Consider the following 22,696-nt stretch of genomic DNA (forward strand, 5'->3'; position numbering starts at 1 on the left):
ATTCACTTTTATGACAATTTTAGAGAATAACAACAAAATCATTGTATAAATGAATTATCGAGATGTTTTTTTGAGAATTTTTTCTTGTGAATCATCTTACAAATGAATCATCTAATGATTCATTTTGTTTGTTCGCGAAAAAAATATGTAGAAAAAAAACTTCTTACCTTCCTACCAAAAATTTTCTTCTTATTTGATCTTTGACTATATATATATATATATATATATATATATATATATATATATATATATATATATATATATATATATATATATATATATATATATATATATATATATATATATATGTGACGCTTCACCTTGGTTCAACAATGTCCTGTAACTTTCCTTCAACTTTGGTAGGTAATTAACATTCGCTGTTAGCAAGTAAGACATCTTACCATTAGAATGGACTTGACAAAATTGATCACCAACCAGAGGTTTGATGACCACAAAATTTGCATAAATTCATTACTAAGCATCCCAACTAATAACCTCAAAATTATATTCCTTCGGTTTATTTCTTCCCTTGGCAATTGTGAGCTCCTGATAAGCAAACTTTTCTACCCCAAATGGGAAACGAATCCAATCCAAACAAGCCCCATTATGACATAACCATGTCAAGAAGAACCCGAAAACCACATTCAAGAGCACTCTTTGGAGAGAAAGTGAGTGCTTTGAATGACGATGATGAAGACAAACAAGTTGGAAAGCAGAAGGGGAAAAAGTTCATAGAAATTATCAGTGAAAAGGAAGAGGATGCTGAATGCAGAAGCTCACTTGAGGAATATTTCACGGAGGAAGACAATCAACTTCAGTTGGTGGTGAAACAACATGAAAAGGAAGTTGATGGGGTAAATCTGAAGAAAATGGTGAGTCGTTGTGCCAAAATGTGGGGACATATGATTAAGATCAAAGGAGGATCTAGAAAAAAGCGTGTTCTTCAGCTTACCATGTGACATACTAATGATCAAGGTGGGATGACGTTTTTCTATCCTCGATCTATATATGTTTTTGATACAAACATATCTTATTAAAGGAATGTAGTATATAAATGATTGTGCATAAGATAAATAATGTTTTGAGTGGCTTTATTATGCACAAGTCTTTTGTAGATTTGTAGGTCCATATAATGGACCATGCAATTTTTGAACTCGTTCCTGCTATACGATAAATACTACTTTACATATTAATGTATGGGCTTATCTATATATACATACAGACAAAGCACGTTGACATTTAGGAAAGATTTGTTTTTTGCTTGCATTAGGTAGAAATGAGTCGAACTGTTGAAGTATAACTAACATGTAACATATGATGAGCCCATCACATTTGTCTTGGTAACAGTTGTACACGTTACATGAGTCTTTTATATCTGTCTTAAATCGGGAAAAAAACAAACAAATGCTAGTTTACAAGATAAAGATTCATTAGACACCATATTGCTCAGATATATTGTGTGTGTGGGCCCGGGGGTCAGAAGCTAAAAACTTCAACAAATAAATTTGAAAGTAAATCATTGCACAAGTTCTCTCCATATTATTCCATGAGATCAACGATATATATATATATATATATATATATATATATATATATATATATATATATATATATATATATATATATATATATATATATATATATATATATATATATATATATATATATATATATATTAGAATTGACATATACCTAACAAACTTTTAACTAGTATCATTACATTTCATATGCTATATTTTAGAATTTACATATACCTAACAAACTTTTAACTAGTATCAATGATGAATAGTATCATAAACTATGCATCACTTATGATTATTGACATACAATTATTACATTTTTTACATTTACCATTACATGTTGGACACTTAGGTGCTGTTTTTTTCGAAGCGAAAATTCCTAAAGTCTGCAGCAATAAAAGATGTGGATCAAATGGTTGCAGTCTCTAATAAAAAGCATGTTTGTTTTTTAACATCTGTTATTGCAGTAAACTGAAATTTAAATAAACTAATTTTATAAACTGAAAATAATTCTCAATTCCAAAATTTTAATAATTCTACTCTTAAAACATTGAAACAATACTAAAAAAAACATGTAAAAAAACAAAAATATAAAATTTCTAAAAAAAATTAAAAAATATAAAAGAAACTATCAGTTTTATTCTAGAAAACAACTAATTTTAAAAAAAATAAAAAAGAAAATAAAAAAATTAAGAAAATATTACAAACAATGTCTACAAAGTTCGTAAAAGAATTACATAGGTTAAAAAATGCAACCGAAACTGAAAATATTAGTAACAGAAACGGTAAAAAAAATTAACAAATCAAAGTTTTTTTTTAAATTAGGTTATAACAAATTATGAAATCTATAAAATTAAATTGTATCAAATCCATAAATCAAAAAAAATAAAAATAAATAAATAAATAAATAAAAATCAAAGTTTAAGAAAAAATAAGTTATACCAAATTTCTTAAAAAAATCACTTAGAAAAAACGAAAGCTGAAGGGGCTTGAAAAGGCAGATCAAGTGTTGTGCCGTACAGAATACGCAGATGTTTTGCAGTCTGAAGCCTTCCAAAAAAACAATTGTTGCAAGAGAGCAAGTGGTGCGTCTGTGGTGCGTCGTACAGCAAAAAGTAGTCTGAAAAATATATTTTTTTAAAACAAACAACACCTTACTATTCATCCAATATGTGCATGGTACTAGTTAAAAGTTTGTTAGGTATATGTCAAGTCTAGAATATTGCAGATGAAATGTAATCTGCTAACAATAGTTAGTCATATGTAATGTATATAAAATAATTTCTATATAAGGATCGTTGATCTAATGGAATAAGACAGAGCGGAAACTTGTGAAATGAGTTTACTCTCAAATTTATTGTTGTTTTTAACTTCTTAATAACATATTATATATCTTAAAAATATCATTCAATAATTCAACTCATACAATTAGATTATCTATTAGTAATATCATTCGAGCATTCAATAAATATACGATCAAATACTCTCATGTCTATTATTATTATTTGAATACTAACCAACATAAAAGAGGTGACTGACAAAATCCTCATAACAAGATAAATGATGCATTGGCTTGAGTTTAACAACTATAAACCTTACAACTTTCAATCGTATGTTTGATTGCGAAAATACCCGTTAGAATTTGTTATGTATTTCATTCCTGTAAATAATACAGTAAAGATACAATATTTACATAAAAGACCATTGACTATACATGATATGAAAAAGAAGAAGCAATTTACAATATTGAACATGCCCCTTCAGTTTGAATAAAATGTTCATGTATGTTTAAACTCTTTCGAAACTCTACAAATAATTGTTTAAAGTCCCTTTGAATAAAATGTTCATGTATGTTTAAACTCTTTAGAAACTCTACAAATAATTGTTTAAAGTCCCTTTGTAAATATATCTACAAACTGATAAGTTGATGGAACATATATATTATTTACATAATAGACCCTAGATTATACTTGATATGAAAATCAGAAACAATTTACAATATTTAACACTCATCAATTTGAGTGGAAGGTTCACGTTTGCTAAAACTGTTCCGAAAATCTAGAAATAACTATGAGAATCTTTTTATAAATATATCTGCAAATTGATAAGTTGATACAACATTCAAGACATACACATGTACACTTGATTGTAGAGTAGATGTCACTGTAACCTAACCAACTATTAGGTTTTGGTTTAAAAGGTACTTAATATATTTTATTTAGTAGTCTAGGTCATTAGACTTATATGTGACCTGTTAATTGTACGAACAATGTATTTTTGTCCAGATTTACCGGTTACAACCATGAATTTAATGTAAAAGTTTTGTTGACTTCAACTCTTTTTGGAGAAATTTTCTGGATAAAGATGCAGCCTTACAATCTCAAAGAGAATTTTGATTATTCTCTTCATCACCCAACCCGACCACCATCAACCACCCTTATTTCTCCAATCTAGCCATCGTTCACCATTCCAGCCACAGCCATTCTTCCACCCTTGACCCCATACCACCTTCTACTACCACGAACCAACCTTATTCCTTAATAACAGTCAACCCTTCTCCACCCTTATATTCATCATATCAACGACTATCGAGCACCAAAACATCACTAATACCACCACCATCAGCCAGCTTATACCTCCGACCAACACCAACTCTCTCCTAACAACCTTCACACCCACCAAAATACCTCCCTTATTCCTCCTTCCAGTCACCATCAAATACCTTCGAGACCCATCTTCATCCTTATATCTAGCAACCACCATCAATACCCCCTAACCTGTTCTTAATTTAGCAATCACAACCCCACCATCCCATCCTAGAAATTCAGAAAAAGAAATTATCACCTGAAATTCGAGAAGTGAAGGTTAAGAGGGTGTTATTTTGTGCGACTATGAGAAAAGATCGAAGAGTGGGATAAGAAGGGTAACCGATAAAAACAGATAAAAGAGTATATTATTGGTATAATTAACAGAACACACAAGTTTAATGACCTAGAGTACTAAAAAATACAGCAAGTACACTTTAAACCAAAACCCAAAAGTTGGTTGGGTTACAATGACATTTACCCTTGACTGTATTGCATTTGACTTCCACAGAACCAATGTTAATGAAACAAAAACTAAAACTGTTTACTCAAGAGTGGGAAATAAACTTGCTCTTGACTTTTCATCTTTCATCTGTGCAAATGACGTGAATACCCCTCCCCAATCATCATTAAATCATACACCTAAAAAGCCTTTGTTCACGACTTCACTCACATTACCATCTTTAAAGCCTAAGAGCCCACACAAATTTTTTAAAGAAAACAATGCAAAGCGAACACAAAACAAGGCCGATTCAATATACACATACACACACACACCAAAAAAAAAAAAAAAAAAAAAAAAAACAAAATAATCATATAATATAGATTACATCACATCCTCAGACATTTGACATGACAGTGGCATAATCCTAGGTTAGAATGTTGGAATGACAAAACATGTCTGATGTACAACTACACAACCACAACCAACCCCTTTCTAGTTTCTATCATATCAATCAAAACCTTTAGATAATGCCACTGTAGCAAAAGACCATAATACCCTCAACCATTCCATGAGTACGAGCATTAGTGAGAGTTGAGTTTAAAGGAAGTAATCGGGTGTCCTTCTGGTTACATCAGGTTCCCCTCTCCTAGGAGCAGGTTCAAACTGCAAATATCAAATTCAAATCATTAATTGGAATCCAATGGAATTGGAATTGGTGATTCCATTCCAATGCAAACAAACCTGGATAAATGTGTGACCCTTGCAATCATCAACCTCCAAGATAGAAGCCATATTCCCACATCTGTAACAATAATTTGGTGCACTAAAGATAGTCACCACCTTTTGATCCTGTCATCCAAAATTCAGCATTTTTAATTTTTTATTAAAATAAAAAATAAAAATAAAAACATTTTTTAATTAAAAGTAAAATTACATGTCCCCAGTTGAATCCTTCCATCACCAGTTGATGGGCTCGAGCAATAAGCTTTAGGTTGTTGGTGTGGTTAAATTGCTCTGAAATATCCTGGAAACAAATTATTTAATATTATTATTATATATATTATATAATAACATAATCAATTTAAAGACTAAAGATACTACTATTACTAATTTTTTATTATTTTATGTTCAATGCTTGTAAAGAGTTACTTTTGTCATGTCAACCTTTATTTAACAAAAACCTATCTTCATAAACCTTTTCAAAAGCTTATTTTAACAATTTAAAATTTATTCTCATTTTCAAAAGCTTATTAACAATTTAAACTTTAAAATTTATTCTATTAGGTTTCATCACATACCATTTTATGCAGTTAAAAAAAAGGGTTAATCTCATAAAAGACCTTATATTTTGTGTTTTTTCCGGATTATAAACCTCAAATTTATTTTTTTGCCTGAAAAAGACCTTGTGTTTTTTTATTTTTCTGATCTGACCCTTTTAGTCATTTTTTTCCGAAAAAACTTGCCCAATGTGAAGGTTTTTTCGGAAAAAACTAAAAAACTTGAGGGGTTTTTCAGAAACAGTTTAAAAGTTTAAGATCTTTTATGACTTATGAGATTAACCCTATTAGATGGTTCATATGTTTTTTTATATATAATATTGGTGTCACTTTGATTGTCTTGATAAATGATATAAAAAATTAATTAGTCAAAAATTATAAAATTAAAAATAATACCTGGCCAAAAGTGTAACCGGCCCCACGAGGTGAAATGCCCCAACCACAACGGTCATCAGGGTCAGACCAAAGAAGGTCACACATTGGACCTTCATGTGGGACCTCTTGAACACGATCAAAATTTCTTATACTATCAAGAGTTTCAATTGAAGGTGATAATCCTCCATGAAGACAAAATATCTCTGATTCAACCTTTAAATCAAACAAACCAACCAATATCAATATCAATATCAAACAATTTAACAATCCCAAACTTAGCTACCTTATTTTTTCAGCTTTTTTAAGTTGTCGTGTTTCGCAAGCCAAGAAATAGCTTGTAAGCTAGCTTTTTAAAAAGCTACTTAAACTAGCTTTTTTAAAATTTTCCAAATATACCCATTAATTAATTATAGAATCACATTCTTTTAAATGTCTTTTTATGTATTTCAGCTAGCTTTTTGGCTAGTTTTACCAAACTCCATATTTTATCAGCTAGCTTTTTAGCTACCAGCTAGCTTTTCAGCTGCCAACTAGTACACCAAACATAGCCTAAGGCTATGTTTAGCGTACTAGCTGTTAAATAAAAAGCCAGCTGATAGCTGAAAAGGTAGTTGATAAAATATGGAGTTTGGTAAAACTAGCCAAAAAGCTAGCTGAAATACATAAAAAGACATTTAAAAGAATGTGATTCTATAATTAATTAATGGGTATATTTGGAAAATTTTAAAAAAGCTAGTTTAAGTAGCTTTTTAAAAAGCTAGCTTACAAGCTATTTCTTGGCTTGCGAAACACGACAACTTAAAAAAGCTCGAAAAATAAGCTAGTTGTAGCGTGCCAAACACAGCCTTAATTAGTAGTTTTACTACATAACAATATGACAAAATTTCACAAATGGTCCTTATGGTTTTCATTTTCTTTCCCTAAAATAGACCTTATGAAACCTTTTTTGCATGAATTGTCCCTTTAAAGCAAACAAAGGGACCATTAACACAAAAAAAAGTTTCATAAGGACTATTTTAGGGAAAAACTGAAAGCCATAAGGACAATTTGTGAAATTTTGTCTAACAATATTGATATAAATGTTAAAATTAATATATTTGATATTGATACTAACCAATGCAGTGAGTGGGAAATAATCGAAAAGATCAGTAAATGTTTTCCAAACATTCGCATTGCCATACCTGTAAATCAATAAATTGTGTTCAAAAATAATATAAGAATGAAAAGATTCAACAAGGATAAACCATAAAGTGTAAAAAAGGGTTTTTTTTGTGTTATAAAAAGTTTATGTTAATAAATGGAAGAAACTTACTTTCGAAGGCATTCATCATAAAACCCATAGACTTGAGTAATCTGCACATAAAGAAAAATGTTTATTTATATAACTCACATATACACTTGAAACATTTATTCAATAGAACTCACTATCATCAATTTTTTATGGAATTATATTTATTGATATGAATAATTTATAAAGTACCTGTCGACTTTCATGATTCCCTCTTAAAATTGTAATTCTTTGAGGGTACCTTACTTTCAGAGCCACCAAGAGCTGAATAAAAAAACATGTTAAAAAAGTAGACTTCACCAATAAAAGGAGAAATATTAGTGTTAAGAAAACCACTTATATAATATTACATTAAAATTTATAGTAGGGTTTCGATTTTCTTTATGAGGACATCATATTTTGAAAAATCTATCCAATTATAGAAGTGAAAACTGCTTTGTATTTAGATTTTGGAAGATATTGCTATAAGTGGATAGATTTTTTTAACTTTAATAGAAAGAAATGGAAGTAGAATGATATAATAAACAAATCAATAAATATAAATTGCTTGCTACTTCATTCATTATATCCTTCATAGTAAAACAAACCAGATTCTTTATGTATTTCACAGACTCATTAGTTAAAACAAACATAAATCTCAGAAACATATGTTTACACACAAAAAAAAGATACATTGAAAAGGTTTGATTTGAGATCCACTTACAGTGACAGTTTCAACAGAATAATACCCTCGATCCACATAATCACCCATAAACAAGTAATTTGTATCTGGACACTGTCATGACATAACAAATGATATCAATGTATAGCAAATTTGTAATCATGTATGATGTAATGTAACAAGAACAAAAGTATAATCTAGAATATATAACAATCCAAAGTTTAATAACTTAAATCCAACTTGAAATGAAACAAAACAGATGTGAAAATAGAATACCTTTCCTCCAATACGAAAAAGTTCAGCAAGATCATGGAATTGTCCATGAATGTCACCACAGATAGTAACAGGGCTTCTTACAGGCTGCACATAAAAGATATCACTGTAAACTTTAACTTACCATTTCATGAAAACTATATTTGTATAAGAAAAGATGTATGAAGAACTTGAGGTAGAGAAAAGATGAAGAAATCATGCAAAAGTGAAAGAAAAATCATACCTGAACGTTGCTTTCATCCATTAGTATCTCTTTCGCCTTCTCACATAATGTCCTAACCTACATCAACAAATATCTAAAAGTTCATTTTCTTTTTATAGAGTTGATATTACATTAAGTACTAGTCTGATTCTTTCAGAAACACCCAAGAGTATACTATGGATTAATTGAGATACTATATAGGATAACTTAACAATAACAGCATATGCTGAAAAGTAGATAACAAGTTATCCTTGCAAATTCCAGGAGTTTTCTGATGCAAATTATTGTTGATTGTTTTGAAAACTAGATAGAATTATTCCATCCATAGAATCTGTGCTGCTTAAGAGTTTACAGTAGTATTTTAATTTTGAAGTAGAAAACTACTATTTTGAAGTAGAAGGTGTGATTTTCTTCCGTAATATTGATAAATCGCTTTATAAATTTGGTAGCCAAAAGATACGAGTCAAGAAAACAGATCGACTAGTGAATAAGAATACCCCAATTTATCCAAAAAGAAACACACTTGACACGATATTCTATTCAATCAAAACCTTTTGCGAGTTTAAAGAGCTCAGATCCATCAAAAACCACATAGACTAAGTTGTAAAAAACCAAGAATTACGATGAACATGTAATTCAAATCACAGAAACCCTAAAATGCAAATCAAGCAAAATTAAGGATGAGAAAGAAAACCTCAGGTTCGGTTAAGGGTTTGCACTCCATGAGCTGTGAAATCTGCTCGTCCAGATTCCCATGGGTGTTAGAAGCCAGCTCCACATTCATCTTGTTGTATGTGTATATATATTTTTGTGCATATATACACACACAAACAGGGATTCTAATAAAAGAATCCTTCGATCGACTGAGATTATCTGAAGCTGAATAAAATCCAGATATTTGATATTACAGAGGGAGTGATGAAGACGATGACGATGAAGACGGAGGAGAAAAAACCCTCGAAAACTGCCGAGATCGATTTATGGATTCCTGTTTAGCTTTTCTGAAAAAATATTAAACGAACCCTTGAGCTCTTTACATTTTGACATTTTAGACCCTTTCAACTTTCATTTAAAGTAAACTATTTTTAGTAGATAATAGTGGAAAGTCAGAAAAGTATACATGTCACGACTAACATATTTTGCATCCCAATTAAACAGTTAAAATACTGTTAACATAGTGAAAATCATGTTTTTTTTCGTTTCTCATGTTTTATAAATAAATTTTGCTAAAGTTGGTATGTCTATAAGGGGTGAATAATTTATTTATGGCAATTTATTTGTGTGTGTTTGTTTGGGAGATATTTGTATGGACCAAAAGTTAAAGTTTTCTAGACAATGTAGAAAGAAATCAAATCAATTTTAGCCTATATGAAAAGTTCAGATTTTAAGGTATAATGATCCTCGAGAATGTTCAAGGTTGTATTGATCAATATGGGTAATATGATTTTTCTGATTTTTCAAAATTTAAGCAAAAAGAATTTTTTTTTTTAACCTACATCCATGAAATTTGAAAATATCATCTGCCAAATCGGTCACCTATACATATTTTTTATAAAGTTTCATAAATGATCCTTAAGCTTTTCTATTTGTCCTTAAAATAATTTTTATCAAAAAAAATTGCATGGATAATCCTTTTGGAGCTAACATTGCACATCAATTGTTCTTTTAGTTTTAAATTTGTCTCACTGTTGATCCTTTTGATTAATTAAAATTTCTAGTTAAACCTATATGGAATTACTTTTTTGCTCTCAATTTTTTTAGTTTAATTATTATTTTTGTTATTTAAAAAAGAAAATGGCTCACCTAGCCCCACCCCACCCCACGGCATCCTTATTCTTTTCCCCTTCATCCATTCCTCCATCTAAGAACGTTAGGAAATCCCCAATCTAAAAGAATTGAAGCCCTAATTAGTTGTCACATACAACCATCATATTGATAATTTAAAAGTTTACATTATACTCAAAACATTGTTTGTTCGATATCAAATATGTATAGCAAAAATAAATAGCGTGACGCGACGACGCTCCATCTTCCAAAAACTCTTTGATTACATGTTTACTGATTTACTGAGAATACAAGTGATTTTGAAAAGTGTCAACAATTAAGTTTGTGAGTTCATAAGCATTTTTATATGAGAAATCAGTGGCTTTTTCTTTTGTAAAAATGATAAAGTGTGCTTCCAGAAAATCCAATATTTTCTTTAGAAATGAACTATAAGTCTTAAACCCAAGACTAAAGATGTAAGTAATGTTGTAGTAGGAAAATAGTGTTATGAAGTTTTATCTTTATATAAAACCATGTGAATGTATGTTAACCTCGTAAACCAAATGTTTTGTTAATACCTCATGTGAGTTATCATAACCATGCTAATGACTAGTTGGTCTGCTACGATGTTCTTCATGCGTCGGAATGTTATGACATTTTTCATCCTAGACTGGCCGCTCTAACTGTAGCTAACAGCTCGGTTGTGAGTTGTCAATCACGTATAGATCTATACATAAGTGTCACGCTCTCCCTACAAGAGACTCTGGTTATAATTCAGGACTTAATGTGTAATCTGGTAGGTATAGTGAAGCTAAATGTTTCACAAAATTGTATCAATCGGTTTACGTGAACTGAAAACCCATTTTTCTTGTAAATGAATGAATTACTCTTCATAGTGGTTACATAGTGTAAAAATAATTATACCTTTATATAATTATATGTTTCTTCCGTAATGATAGTGTAGCGTTTGTGACTCCCAAAATATACCAATTATAATTTATCATGTTTGTTTATTGAGACTATTTATATAATCATTTATATAAATGTGTAGTAGTTATCTTGTCTAGTTTCAAAATGTATGGTCATAATATCATATTTTTGGATTGTAACCCACAAAATGGTGAAATAACTAGAATATAACCCTTTTTGTTAGAAAAACTATATGTTGGTAAAAAGTCTCAAAATCCTTGTAGTTTTGTAATCATAACTTTTCTTATGATTATATAACATAGTTTTTTGTTTTGATTTTGTTATCTTAGCATTTCAAAACTAATATATCACAAATAATTGTCTAAGAACTAGTGATAACCATATTTCATGCAAATAATGGTTTATATTTAACATAGAGATGAAACAAGCAAGTATTTGTGTGATAAACCAAATTTTTACTTGTATTCATCCCCCCTAAAACATGAAAAACTCAAAAATGTGGGGGTATGAACTCACCTTGAGTATGAGTATGGTTTGTTGAATATATGATGATGAAGATATTTATGCCTAGAACAATTAGAAGTGGTTGATGACCTCTTTGAATATGATATTTTCCTAAGAGTTTTAACACATATTAATGTGTGTAAATAAGATGAAACTAGTGTAAAAGTGTGAAAAAACACTAGATAATCAAGAACTACTTACCAAAATTCTAGAAATCAACTTGGAGAATTTTCACTTGGAAGTCTTGGACTTGATTTTTGAGAGAACATGGAGTCAACAGAAGGAGAAGTGGAAATGGTGGGGATTTATGGATGATCTCGTCCCTAGTTAAAGAGGGAAGGGTGATGGGATATTTACTTTGTTATCTGTTGGATAAATGCTTTGATACATGCTTGGTATTATTATGTATTGGAAAAGATGAAACTTCAACTCACAAAATCAACCCTTTTTTCTTCTTCTTCTCACTGAAAACCATCATAGGGCCACTGAAATCACATGTGATTTAGGTCTAGCACCAACCGAGATCACCTTGTGATTTCGATCCATGTTCCAGCCGAGATCACATGGTGATTTCGGCTCATGTGCCAACTGAAGTCCCATGGTGATTTCAGTTCATGCACTAACCGAAATCCCAAGTGTTTTGAGTCTTAAGTCGCTGAATTGTTAACTTTACTTAACTCTTGTTGGTTCGTTTGACTTCAGTTGGATCCGGAATTGGCAGTTGTCACATCATCCCCCGTTAGAGGGAATTTCGTCCCGAAATTAGTTCAAGAGTGGGTACTCATGGGCTAGTGAAGATATGTGGGTACTTCTGTTTCATTTGATCTTCTCATTCCCAGGTGAATTCAGGTCCTCGCTTGGTGTTCTATCGGACCTTCACTATGGGTATGCGGCTTTGTTTCGTCCTTTTGACCTACCGGTCCATGATTTCCATAGGTTCCTCTACAAAGTGTAGACGCTCGTTTACCTCGATTTCATCGAGTGGGATTACAAGAGTCTCGTTGGGCAAACACTTATTCAGGTTGGATACGTGGAAGGTAGGGTGTACGTAGACCTGGCAATGGGGCGGGTTTGGAGCGAATCAACCTTGATCCAAACCCGTTTAACACATTTGAAATTCCGATCCAAACCCGCTCCGTAACCCGCAGGGTTTTGAAAAATCAAACACATACCCATATCCACCGAATCAACAGATATCCATACCCGCCCCGTAACCCGTAAGTGTTTTGAATAATCAAACACATTTTACTTAAACCTCAAAATAACATTTATTAAATAAAATAAATGTCAACTTAAATAACAAATTACATACTCAAGGGCTTTCGATTGAATTTAAAGTCATTTTCGTAGTAACTTTTGATAGGTTTTTGACCGTTGATTGCATTGATAAAAAATAACAATTTCAAACTTTCTTCTGATTGATAAATGACTGTTTAGCTGATGAAATATAAATGCAATGACATCATATTTCTTTCTAGAATACTGAAAGTCTAGAAGTCGAGTCCTCGATTCCTATGTAAAAACAGTTTAGTCTTTGGTCTTTTCTCTTTGGACTTTCGATTAGAATTAAAAGTAAAATTTAGGTTGTATAAAATATAAATTCATAATTCTAAAATTTATACGGGGCAGGTTATAAACGGAGCGGATCAGTGATGATCCATACCCGACCCTTTTAATAAAAGGGTTAACGGGTACGGGTCATTAACGGGTAAACGGATCAAAAACTATGCTCCAAACCCATATAATTATTAAGGGTTTGGATCGGATCAGGTTCAAAACCCGCTCCATTGCCAGGCCTAGGTGTACGTTACTGAGTTCTTGTGGTAGTCGAAGTTTGTAAGCCAACGGTCCGATTCTAGCAAGGATCTCGAATAGCCTAATATACCTTGGATTCAGCTTCTCATATTGTTCCCTTCCAGGGTGAGACCTTCAACAGTACACGGTCACCAACCTAGAACTCCAAGGGTTTTCTTCGCTTATCTGCATAACTCTTCTGCCGATCTCGAGATGCTTTTAATCATGCACAGATTTGAATGATATTCTCTGTGGTTTCTCGTATGATCTCTGGGCCAGTAAGAGCGCTATTAGGCACTTGCCCTCTTGCTAGCTGCATGTCACCCACTTCATCCCAGCACAGAGGTGATCTGCACTTGCGCCCATAAAGAGCTTCGAATGGCGTGACTCTTATGCTAGTGTGATAATTGTTATTGTAGGAGAATTCAATAAGTGGTAAGTAGGTATCCCAGGATTTACCAAAGTGTATCACACATGCTCTCAACATGTCTTCCAGTGTATGTATGGTTATCTCGCTTTGCTCGCCAGTTTGAGGTTGATAAGTTGTACTCATGTCGAGTTTGATCCCCAAGGACTTCTGTAGGGATTTCCAAAACCGTGAGGTGAAACTACTATCTCTATCGGAGATGATGGATATTAGCACCCCCCATGTAGTCGTACAATTTCTTTTAATGTACGTCCTTGTTAGCTTCTACATCTCGTCGGTCTCTTTTATTGGTAGGAAGTGTGTGGATTTGGTTAACCTGTCAAAGATCACCCAGATGATGTTAAGTCCACCCGTTGTCTTAGGAAGCTTGGTTATGAAGTCCATGGTTATCCGCTCCCACTTTCCACTCGGGTATTTCCGGTTTCTAGATAAAACCCGAGGGCTTTTGGTATTCCACCTTAACCTTGGCACAATTCAGGAACTTGCTCACATAGGTAGCGATTTTTGTCTTCATGTTTGGCCACCAATAAAGTTTCTTGAGGTCCAGATACATCTTGTCTGAACCGAGATGAATGGATTATTTGGTTTTGTGGACCTTGTTCATGACAATGTCTATGTACCCACCGAATCTCGGTGTCCAAATTCGATCCATGAAGTAACGAGCTTTGTCATCCTTGACTTTGAGGTTTTTATCCATTCCCTGCAAGGCCTCACCTACGATGTTCTTCGGTTTCAAGGCTTCTAGTTGCGCCTCCTTGAGATGTGTGGACAGGTGTGAATGAATGGTCATGGTTAATGATTTTACACGGCGGCCTAAGTGTTCTTTCCGACTTAGGGCATCTGCTACTACGTTGGCCTTGCCCGGATGATAACGAATATCGCATTCATAGTCATTTAGCAGTTCTACCCAACATCGTTGTCTCATGTTGAGCTCCTTTTGATTTAGAATATGTTGAAGGCTCTTATAGTTTGTGAAGATGGTGCACTTTGTGCCGTAAAGGTAGTGTCTCTAGATCTTTAGGGTGAACACCACTGCTCCTAGTTTGAGGTCGTGTGTGGTGTAATTGATCTCATGAGCCTTGAGTTGTCTTGAGGCATAAGCAATGACCTTCCCTCATTGCATGAGCACGCATCTGAGGCCCTGCTTGGATGCATCATAGCAGACCATAAAATCTTCGGTCCCTTCTGGGGAGACAAGATTGGAGTACTGCATAGGGATTATTTAAGAGTTTGGAAGGCAGTTTCTTGTTTGTCCTCCCAGCTGAAAGTCACTCCCTTATGAGTCAAGGTAGTGAGCGGCTTTGCGATCTTCAAGAAGTTTTGTATGAATCTCTGGTAGTTGCCAGCAAGGCCCAAATACTGGCGTATCTCTATCGGTGTTCTTGGTGTTGCCCAACTTTCAATTGCCTTGACCGTGGAAGGGTCCACATGTATTCCTTCCTTGCTGACAACGTGTCTCAAGAAGTCTACCCTTCGAATCCAGAATTCACATTTCGAGAATTTCGCATACAGTTCCTCTGCCCTTAACGTCTCCAAGAATTGTCATAGGTGCTGACTATATTCCTCCTTACTTCGTGAATAGATTAGTATGTCATTGATGAGTACTATCACAAATTTATCCATGTAAGGTCGGCACGCATGGTTCATTAGGTCCATAAACACCGATGGCGTATTAGTTAGACCGAAGGGCATCACTACAAACTCGTAGTGACCGTAGCGTGTTCAGAATGTCATTTTAGCAATATCTCCCTTCTGGATTCGCAGTTGATGATACCCCGACCTTAGATCGATCTTTTAGAAGTAGCTCGATCTTTGCAGTTGATGAAATAGGTCATCGATTCGGGGTAAGGGATAACAGTTTTTGATAGTGAGTTTGTTCAGTTCTTGATAGTCTATGCACATGCAGAATGATCTGTCCTTTTTCTTCACGAACAAGACCGGCGCTCCCCAAGGTGATAAGCTTGGTTTGATGAGTCCTTTGCTCAGCAGTTCATTCAGTTGACTAGACAAATCCTGTATTTCATCCGATGCTAAACGGTATGGTGATTTGGCTACGGGGGTGGCTCCAGGGATCAAATCGATTCTGAACTCGACCTGGCGTACGGGGGGTATTACTGGAAGGTCTTCTGGAAATACATCGGGAAAGTTACAAATTGTTGGAAAAGGTGTCTAAGCTTATAACTATAATTGGTATATACTTGAGCCGATAGTAGCATGATCCATTTCGGGTTGCCTTCACCAGAACAATTTGATAGATGGATATTTGAGTAAAAGGTTATTTATAATTTATAATTGAGTTGGGCTAATGATCCATTGTTTGGTTTGTGATTGGGCTTATGGGTTAATCCATGAAGTGTTTATCCAAATCAAATGGATGAATCATGGGCTAATGTATATGGATTAGGGTTACATATGACCTTTGATATTCTACATATATATATATATATATATATATATATATATATATATATATATATATATATATATATGTAACAACCCAATTTTCACGTCCAAAAATTTCGTTATAAAACATTACATAAACGCATCAATAGTTAAAACATTGTTTGATTAAACCATTTCACATCGAAAACTAGGTTGAAAACCACAACATTCGATCAATCAAATATCAGAGTATCAATCCCAAAATAAACTCGTAACTGCGGAAACAAGAGAGTGTATGTGTGTGACATGACGCTACCGCGCTGGCTCCTTCCCCCTTGCTGAGGAGGTACCTGAAACCAAAACTGTAGATCCACCGCTACTAGAAGGTAACTCACCTCGAAGTAGCTGCTGATCTGATCGGGAACTGACTGTCTACTGCTGCTGCTGCTGCTCCAGAAATCCTCCGGCTGCAATTCCCACAACATACTCAATCAAACACTGCTAACTGTTCTTTGGGTAAAATGACCATTTTACCCCTGATCATGCCCTAAGTCAAAGTCAGAGTCAACTTTCAGTTGACCCGACTCGCCGAGTCCCTACCCAAACGATTGTACTGAATCCCGTTTCTACTCGTCGAGTTAGGCGACGACTCGACGAGTTCTCCTTCTAAACTGATATTCAAGTCCTTCATCTTACTCGCCGAGTTGTATGAACAGCTCACCGAGTCCATCTTCATCCGAAGAACACTTATGCTGCGACTCGCCGAGTTGTATGAACAACTCGCCGAGTCTGTTCTTGATCTAAGGAGATTGCCTTGAACTCGCCGAGTCAGGGCATTGACTCGCCAAGTTCCTCCATAGATGAGTTCAGCTTCCGACTCACTGAGTCACACCCCGTGACTCACTGCTCACTCGACACTACGAAAAGGGGACAAACTCGGAGACTCGCGAACAGACTCGCCGAGTCACATGAACTACTCGCCGAGTCGTTGCCATGCACCCACTAAATACACAGATTTGCTCGATTCCAGTCCATGCCATTCACAGATCTGGACTCCTAGAACACGAATCACATGTAAAGTTTCCAACTTTACGTGTAGATATTCACCAATACGGATTTTAGGGTTCAAAATGTACTTAAAATGGTAGATCCAAGGTTTTCAAGCAATGAGGGTCCATAAAGGCTACAGATCCGAGCCCTTAGAGCCCAAACATGCCTAGATCCGAAGTCCCTCAACACTATAAGCTCATTACACAAAGGTCAAGACTAGAAGAAGCCTTGAAATGGCTATCACAAGCTCTCAAGGAGATAATAATGAAGGGGCAGAGAGGGTTTCGAGTCCAATACCTCTAAAAGTTCTGAAATGGCACAAAGATTCTGGATCTTCTTCCTCTCCTCTTGATCTACCTTCTTCTTCTCTCCAAAACTTCAAACAAATGCACCAAAATCACCCAAATTACCAAAAGAGGAGTTAGAGCTTCGAGAGGGAGTGTTCTGGACGCAATGGGGGCGGATATGAAGCACAAAACATCGTTTAAATAGGGTGCAACCCCTGAAACTTAGGGTTTCATCCAACAGCGGTGACTCGCCGAGTCCAGAATATGGACTCGCCGAGTTGCCAACTTAAACATGTCCCGGGTCCCGTCCTTACTCGGCGAGTCGGACCTATGACTCGCCGAGTCCAAGGCTAAAAAGAAGGAAAATACTCAATAAGATTTACATACCAGGAACCAGGTGCTACAATATATATTGTGCTAAGCCCTAAAATTGACAATTACTTGCATTCCAAGAGAGAAATCAGTTTTAGAGTCTCCTTAGCCTTTCTCATATCCATTTAATTGTTACTTGGTGTTTGTAACTTGTTTAAGGCACAACACTTGGGGTGCTAAGTTCTCACAAGGCCAAAGTCTTACTAGCAACATCAACAACATCAAGCGGTAACTCTACAACTTGTTTTATGATTCATATGCTAAATTTTTGTATGCTAGTTTAGGCTTCATGCTTTGGAACCAATGTTGCATGTATAATTAGAGAAAACTTAGATCCAAAGAATTAGGGTTGTATGTGCACCATAGGAATGTGAGAGTACATAAAACCCAACACTGGTAACAAAGCCTAGGATGTTTTCTATTCTATTGATGCAATTGTGTAATTTTCAAAGCTGAAAAAACTGCAAAAATAAAATCTGCCAAGGCCTACTCGATGAGTCCATATATGAACTCGACGAGTAGGTGCCTTATGATGAAGAACTCGTCGAGTTCATCAGTGCACTCGACGTGTCACACCCCCAAACCAGACGGCGGAAACGTCCGAGGACTCGCGTGACTTTAATTGAATACCATCACAATGAATATACATGAATCATAACATAAACGTCACCATGCATCAATATATTACAACTGGAATTGTTCACATCAAGTACATTGTTTGAAAGTTACATATTCATAACATAAATTGTTTGGGTGCTTTTAACAACATAATATCCTAACATTACTTCATATTACCCTTCCGCTTACCTGTTACCTGAAAATACAAGTTATTTTGGAAAAACGTCAACATATGAAATGTTGGTGAGTTCATAAGCAATGTTGTGATAAAATGATCTGTGTAGTTTGTATAACCCAGAAAATCCGATATTTTCTTGTATTCCCCCCCCCCCCCCCCCCCCATAAAACACATGAAAACCGAAAAGAGAGGGGTATGAAGCTCACCTTGAGTTGTGGTTTCGGTTTTTGAAGGAAAAGATGAAGAAATTTCGAACAGCTGCATCTTGCCATGCGGTCTTTGATGTTCAACAGTTGCATCTTGCCATGCGGTCTTGCCATGCGGTCTCTGATGTTCAGCCTTGACCTTCCTGCAGGTCAAGTAGCGCTCAACGTACCATGCCACATCCCGCTTCATGCAGGGCCACCAATAATCTAGACGAAGATCCTTATACATCTTCGTCGCCCCGGGATGAATAGAGAATCGGGGCTTATGCGCCTCCTCCATCAAAATCTGGCGCACGCCTCCGTGATACGGTACCCACACCCTACGGTGTGGTGTCAATAGTCCTCGGCTATCATAATTAAAGGAGGAAACCTGACCCACCACACGCTCACTCTTCCGATGTTTGTCCTTGATAGCCTCCTGTTGGGCCTCCCGAATCTGCTCCAACAAGGGAGTCACTACGGTCATCCTCATGCACATATCCCTGATCGGTGCCGCCTTGCGGCTAAGCGCATTGTCCACCACGTTGGCCTTCCCCGGGTGGTAGAGGATCTCGCAATCATAATCCTTCTCCACATCTAACCACCGACGCTGCCTCATGTTCAGATTCGGCTGATCCATGAGGTACCTCAAACTCTTGTGGTCCGTGTAGATGGTACATCGAACCCCGTAGAGGTAATGCCTCCAAATCTTGAGGGAAAAAACCACCGCCCCCAACTCCAAGTCATGCGTCGGGTAGTTCGCCTCGTGAGGCTTGAGCTGCCTCGAAGCGTAGGCAATGACATGCCCCCTCTGCATCAGTACCGCGCCCAACCCAGAAATGGACGCGTCGCAGTATACCACAAAATCCTCTACGCCCTCTGGCAGGGCTAAGATCGGCGCCTCGCACAGTCTCTGCCTCAGCGTCTCAAACGCAGCCTGCTGCTCAGGTCCCCACCGAAAGACTACGAATTTCTTTGTCAGCCGCGTCAGGGGTACGGCTATCTTGGAGAAGTCCTGAATAAATCTCCGATAGTATCCTGCTAATCCCAGGAAACTTCAAATCTCAGATGGAGAGTTCGGAACCTCCCATCTCATCACGGCCTCGACCTTGGCCGGATCGACCAGAATCCCGTTCTGGTTGACAAGGTGTCCGAGAAATTGCACCTCGCGCAACCAAAACTCACACTTGGAGAACTTGGCATATAAGCTCTCACTCCTCAGGGTCTCCAACACCTCTCTCAGATGCTCCTCATGTTCCTCCCGAGTCTTGGAATAAACCAAGATGTCATCGATAAAGACTATCACAGACCGATCCAGCATCGGTTTGCATACGCGGTTCATGAGGTCCATGAACACGGCAGGAGCATTGGTGAGCCCAAACGGCATCACCACAAACTCATAGTGGCCATAGCGCGTCCGAAACGCGGTCTTCTGCGTATCCTCCTCCCTGACCCTCATGTGATGATAACCCGAATGCAAATCAATCTTGGAGAACCAAGATGCTCCCTGAAGCTGGTCAAAGAGGTCATCAATCCTAGGGAGTGGGTAACGGTTCTTCACCGTTACCTTGTTCAGATCCCGGTAATCTATACACATCCGATACGACCCGTCCTTCTTCTTCACGAACAAAATCGGGGGTCCCCAGGGTGAACTACTCGGTCGAATGAATCCCTTGTCTAACAGCTCCTGCAGCTGTGTAGACAACTCCTGCATCTTAGGAGGAGCCAACCGATACGGTGCCCTGGCTATCGGAGCCACACCAGGAACGAGGTCAATCCTAAACTCAACCTGTCGTTCCGGAGGTATCCCAGGAAGCTCCTCCGGGAAAACATCTGCAAAATCTCGAACCACCGGAACCTTGCTCACTGTCGCCTAACCCGCCTCTCGGGTATCCATCACATACACCACATATCCTGCGCATCCCTGCTGAAGATAGCGCCTAGCCCTCGCTGCTGAACATACAGTGGGTCCGCAAGGTGGCCTCTCGCCATGAATCACTAACTCTCCCCCACCTGGGGTCCTTACTCGCACCAGCTGCTGCGCGTAATCTATCACTGCCCCATTAGGGCTCAGCCAATCCATGCCTATAATCACCTTGTTCCCACGCAGCGGAATGGGAACCAAATCTACCAAGTAGCGCTCCTCAAACAAACGCAACACGCAATCTCGAAATACCATCGATGCTCGCACCAATCGATCATCAGCAATCTCCACCTCCAAAGGGCAATCTAACTCGCCCGATGACTCATGAAACTTCTTGCTAAGTGCAAGGGAAACAAATGATCGGGACGCACCCGAGTCGAACAACACCTGAACTGGAAGGCCGTTCACATGGAACGATCCTAATGCACACATATACATACGGAGCACATATCAATAACATAACATCATAAAAATAAGATAGAGGGAAAGGATCATACCCGTCACCACATCGGGTGTGGCGCGTGCCTCCTTGGTAGTCAACTGAAATGCTCGATTCCTCACCACTGGAGCCTCTGCCTTGCCCTGCCGGCCATCCGTGATCCGCAGGGTTGTTGGAGCTGGCGCCTTCACCGGCGCTGAAACTGTCAACTTGGGGCAATTGGCCTTCTCGTGGCCCCTCTGGTTGTAGTGGAAACACAGCAACTCAGATGTCTGAATAACTGCTGCCGGAGCAGTGCAATCCCTGCTGAAGTGCCCAGGCTTGCCGCACTTGTATCAGCCCGATGATCCCAACCTGCACGCCCCCTCGTGCGGCTTGCCGCATTTCCTGCAGCGGCTCGGTCCTGACTGGCCTTTCGGTCTCCCGTCTGATCCCTTGGGCTTCTTCCCCGAAGCCCCTCCTGTCTGACCGTCCTCTGATTTCCGTTTCCGGATGTGCTCCAAATCTATCTCCCTCTCCCTCGCCCTGGCAATCATGGAGTCTAGGGTGGGGCAAGCTGAAAAACTGACGTGCTCCCGGATATCAGCCTGTAGCATGTCATGGTAGCGGGTCCTCCTCATGTCCTCATCTCCTGCGTACTGGGGCACCAGCAATGCCCTCTCCCGGAACTTGGCGGTAATCTCCGCCACAGTCTCTGTCGTCTGCCTCATGTCTAGTAACTCCCTAGCCAGCTGCTGAAGCTCGACATCCAGCGCAAACTCTGCCCTGAACCTGGTCACAAAGTCCGACCAGGTCATAGCCTCGATAGCCGAGGCTCCCAACGAGTCACCCACTGACTCCCACCAATCCCGGGCTCGGTCCCGTAAGCACCCGGCTACATACCTCACATTCGCCCCCTCGGGGCAGAAGCTAGTCAACTGTGCAGACTCGATGTCTGCAATCCATCGCCTGGCAGCAATGGGGTCTTTCACCCCATGGAAATCCGGCGCACCACTGCCCCTGAAGTCCTTGAAGGACAGTGTGCGAGATCCCGACTGGCTAGATGCCATATCACTCCTGAATGCCCGAAGGCGATCCTCCATCAACTCCATGATCCCTTCCTTGATCGACCCAAAGAGGATGGGGGTCGACTCAAGGATGCCTCTGGTGATATCTGACGCGATGAACTCGCGTAGTCCCTCATCTACCGGCTCGGAACCCAATCCTGAACCTGACC

The 22,696-nt window shown here is 37.4% G+C and overlaps 2 protein-coding genes across 2 annotated transcripts; one reads left to right on the forward strand and one right to left on the reverse strand.

Moving 5' to 3' along the window:
* Positions 1 to 501: 501 nt before the first annotated feature.
* Positions 502 to 1,286, forward strand: LOC111880158 (uncharacterized). The gene has a single exon (XM_023876562.3). The coding sequence runs from the start codon at positions 573 to 575 to the stop codon at positions 957 to 959; it is 387 nt and encodes a 128-aa protein (XP_023732330.1). The 5' UTR covers positions 502 to 572; the 3' UTR covers positions 960 to 1,286.
* Positions 1,287 to 4,905: 3,619 nt separating this feature from the next.
* On the reverse strand, positions 4,906 to 9,618 carry LOC111880148 (serine/threonine-protein phosphatase PP2A-2 catalytic subunit). Its single transcript, XM_023876548.3, has 11 exons — positions 9,321 to 9,618; positions 8,648 to 8,704; positions 8,428 to 8,511; positions 8,194 to 8,265; positions 7,683 to 7,754; positions 7,515 to 7,555; positions 7,317 to 7,383; positions 6,224 to 6,415; positions 5,485 to 5,574; positions 5,292 to 5,399; positions 4,906 to 5,213 (listed from the first exon to the last, which is right to left on the reverse strand). Exons 1-11 carry the CDS (start codon positions 9,408 to 9,410, stop codon positions 5,148 to 5,150), a joined length of 939 nt encoding a protein of 312 aa, XP_023732316.1. The 5' UTR covers positions 9,411 to 9,618; the 3' UTR covers positions 4,906 to 5,147.
* Positions 9,619 to 22,696: the final 13,078 nt, after the last annotated feature.

The sequence above is a fragment of the Lactuca sativa genome, chromosome 1, assembly GCF_002870075.4.
Source record: "Lactuca sativa cultivar Salinas chromosome 1, Lsat_Salinas_v11, whole genome shotgun sequence".
Taxonomy (NCBI): Eukaryota; Viridiplantae; Streptophyta; class Magnoliopsida; order Asterales; family Asteraceae; genus Lactuca; species Lactuca sativa.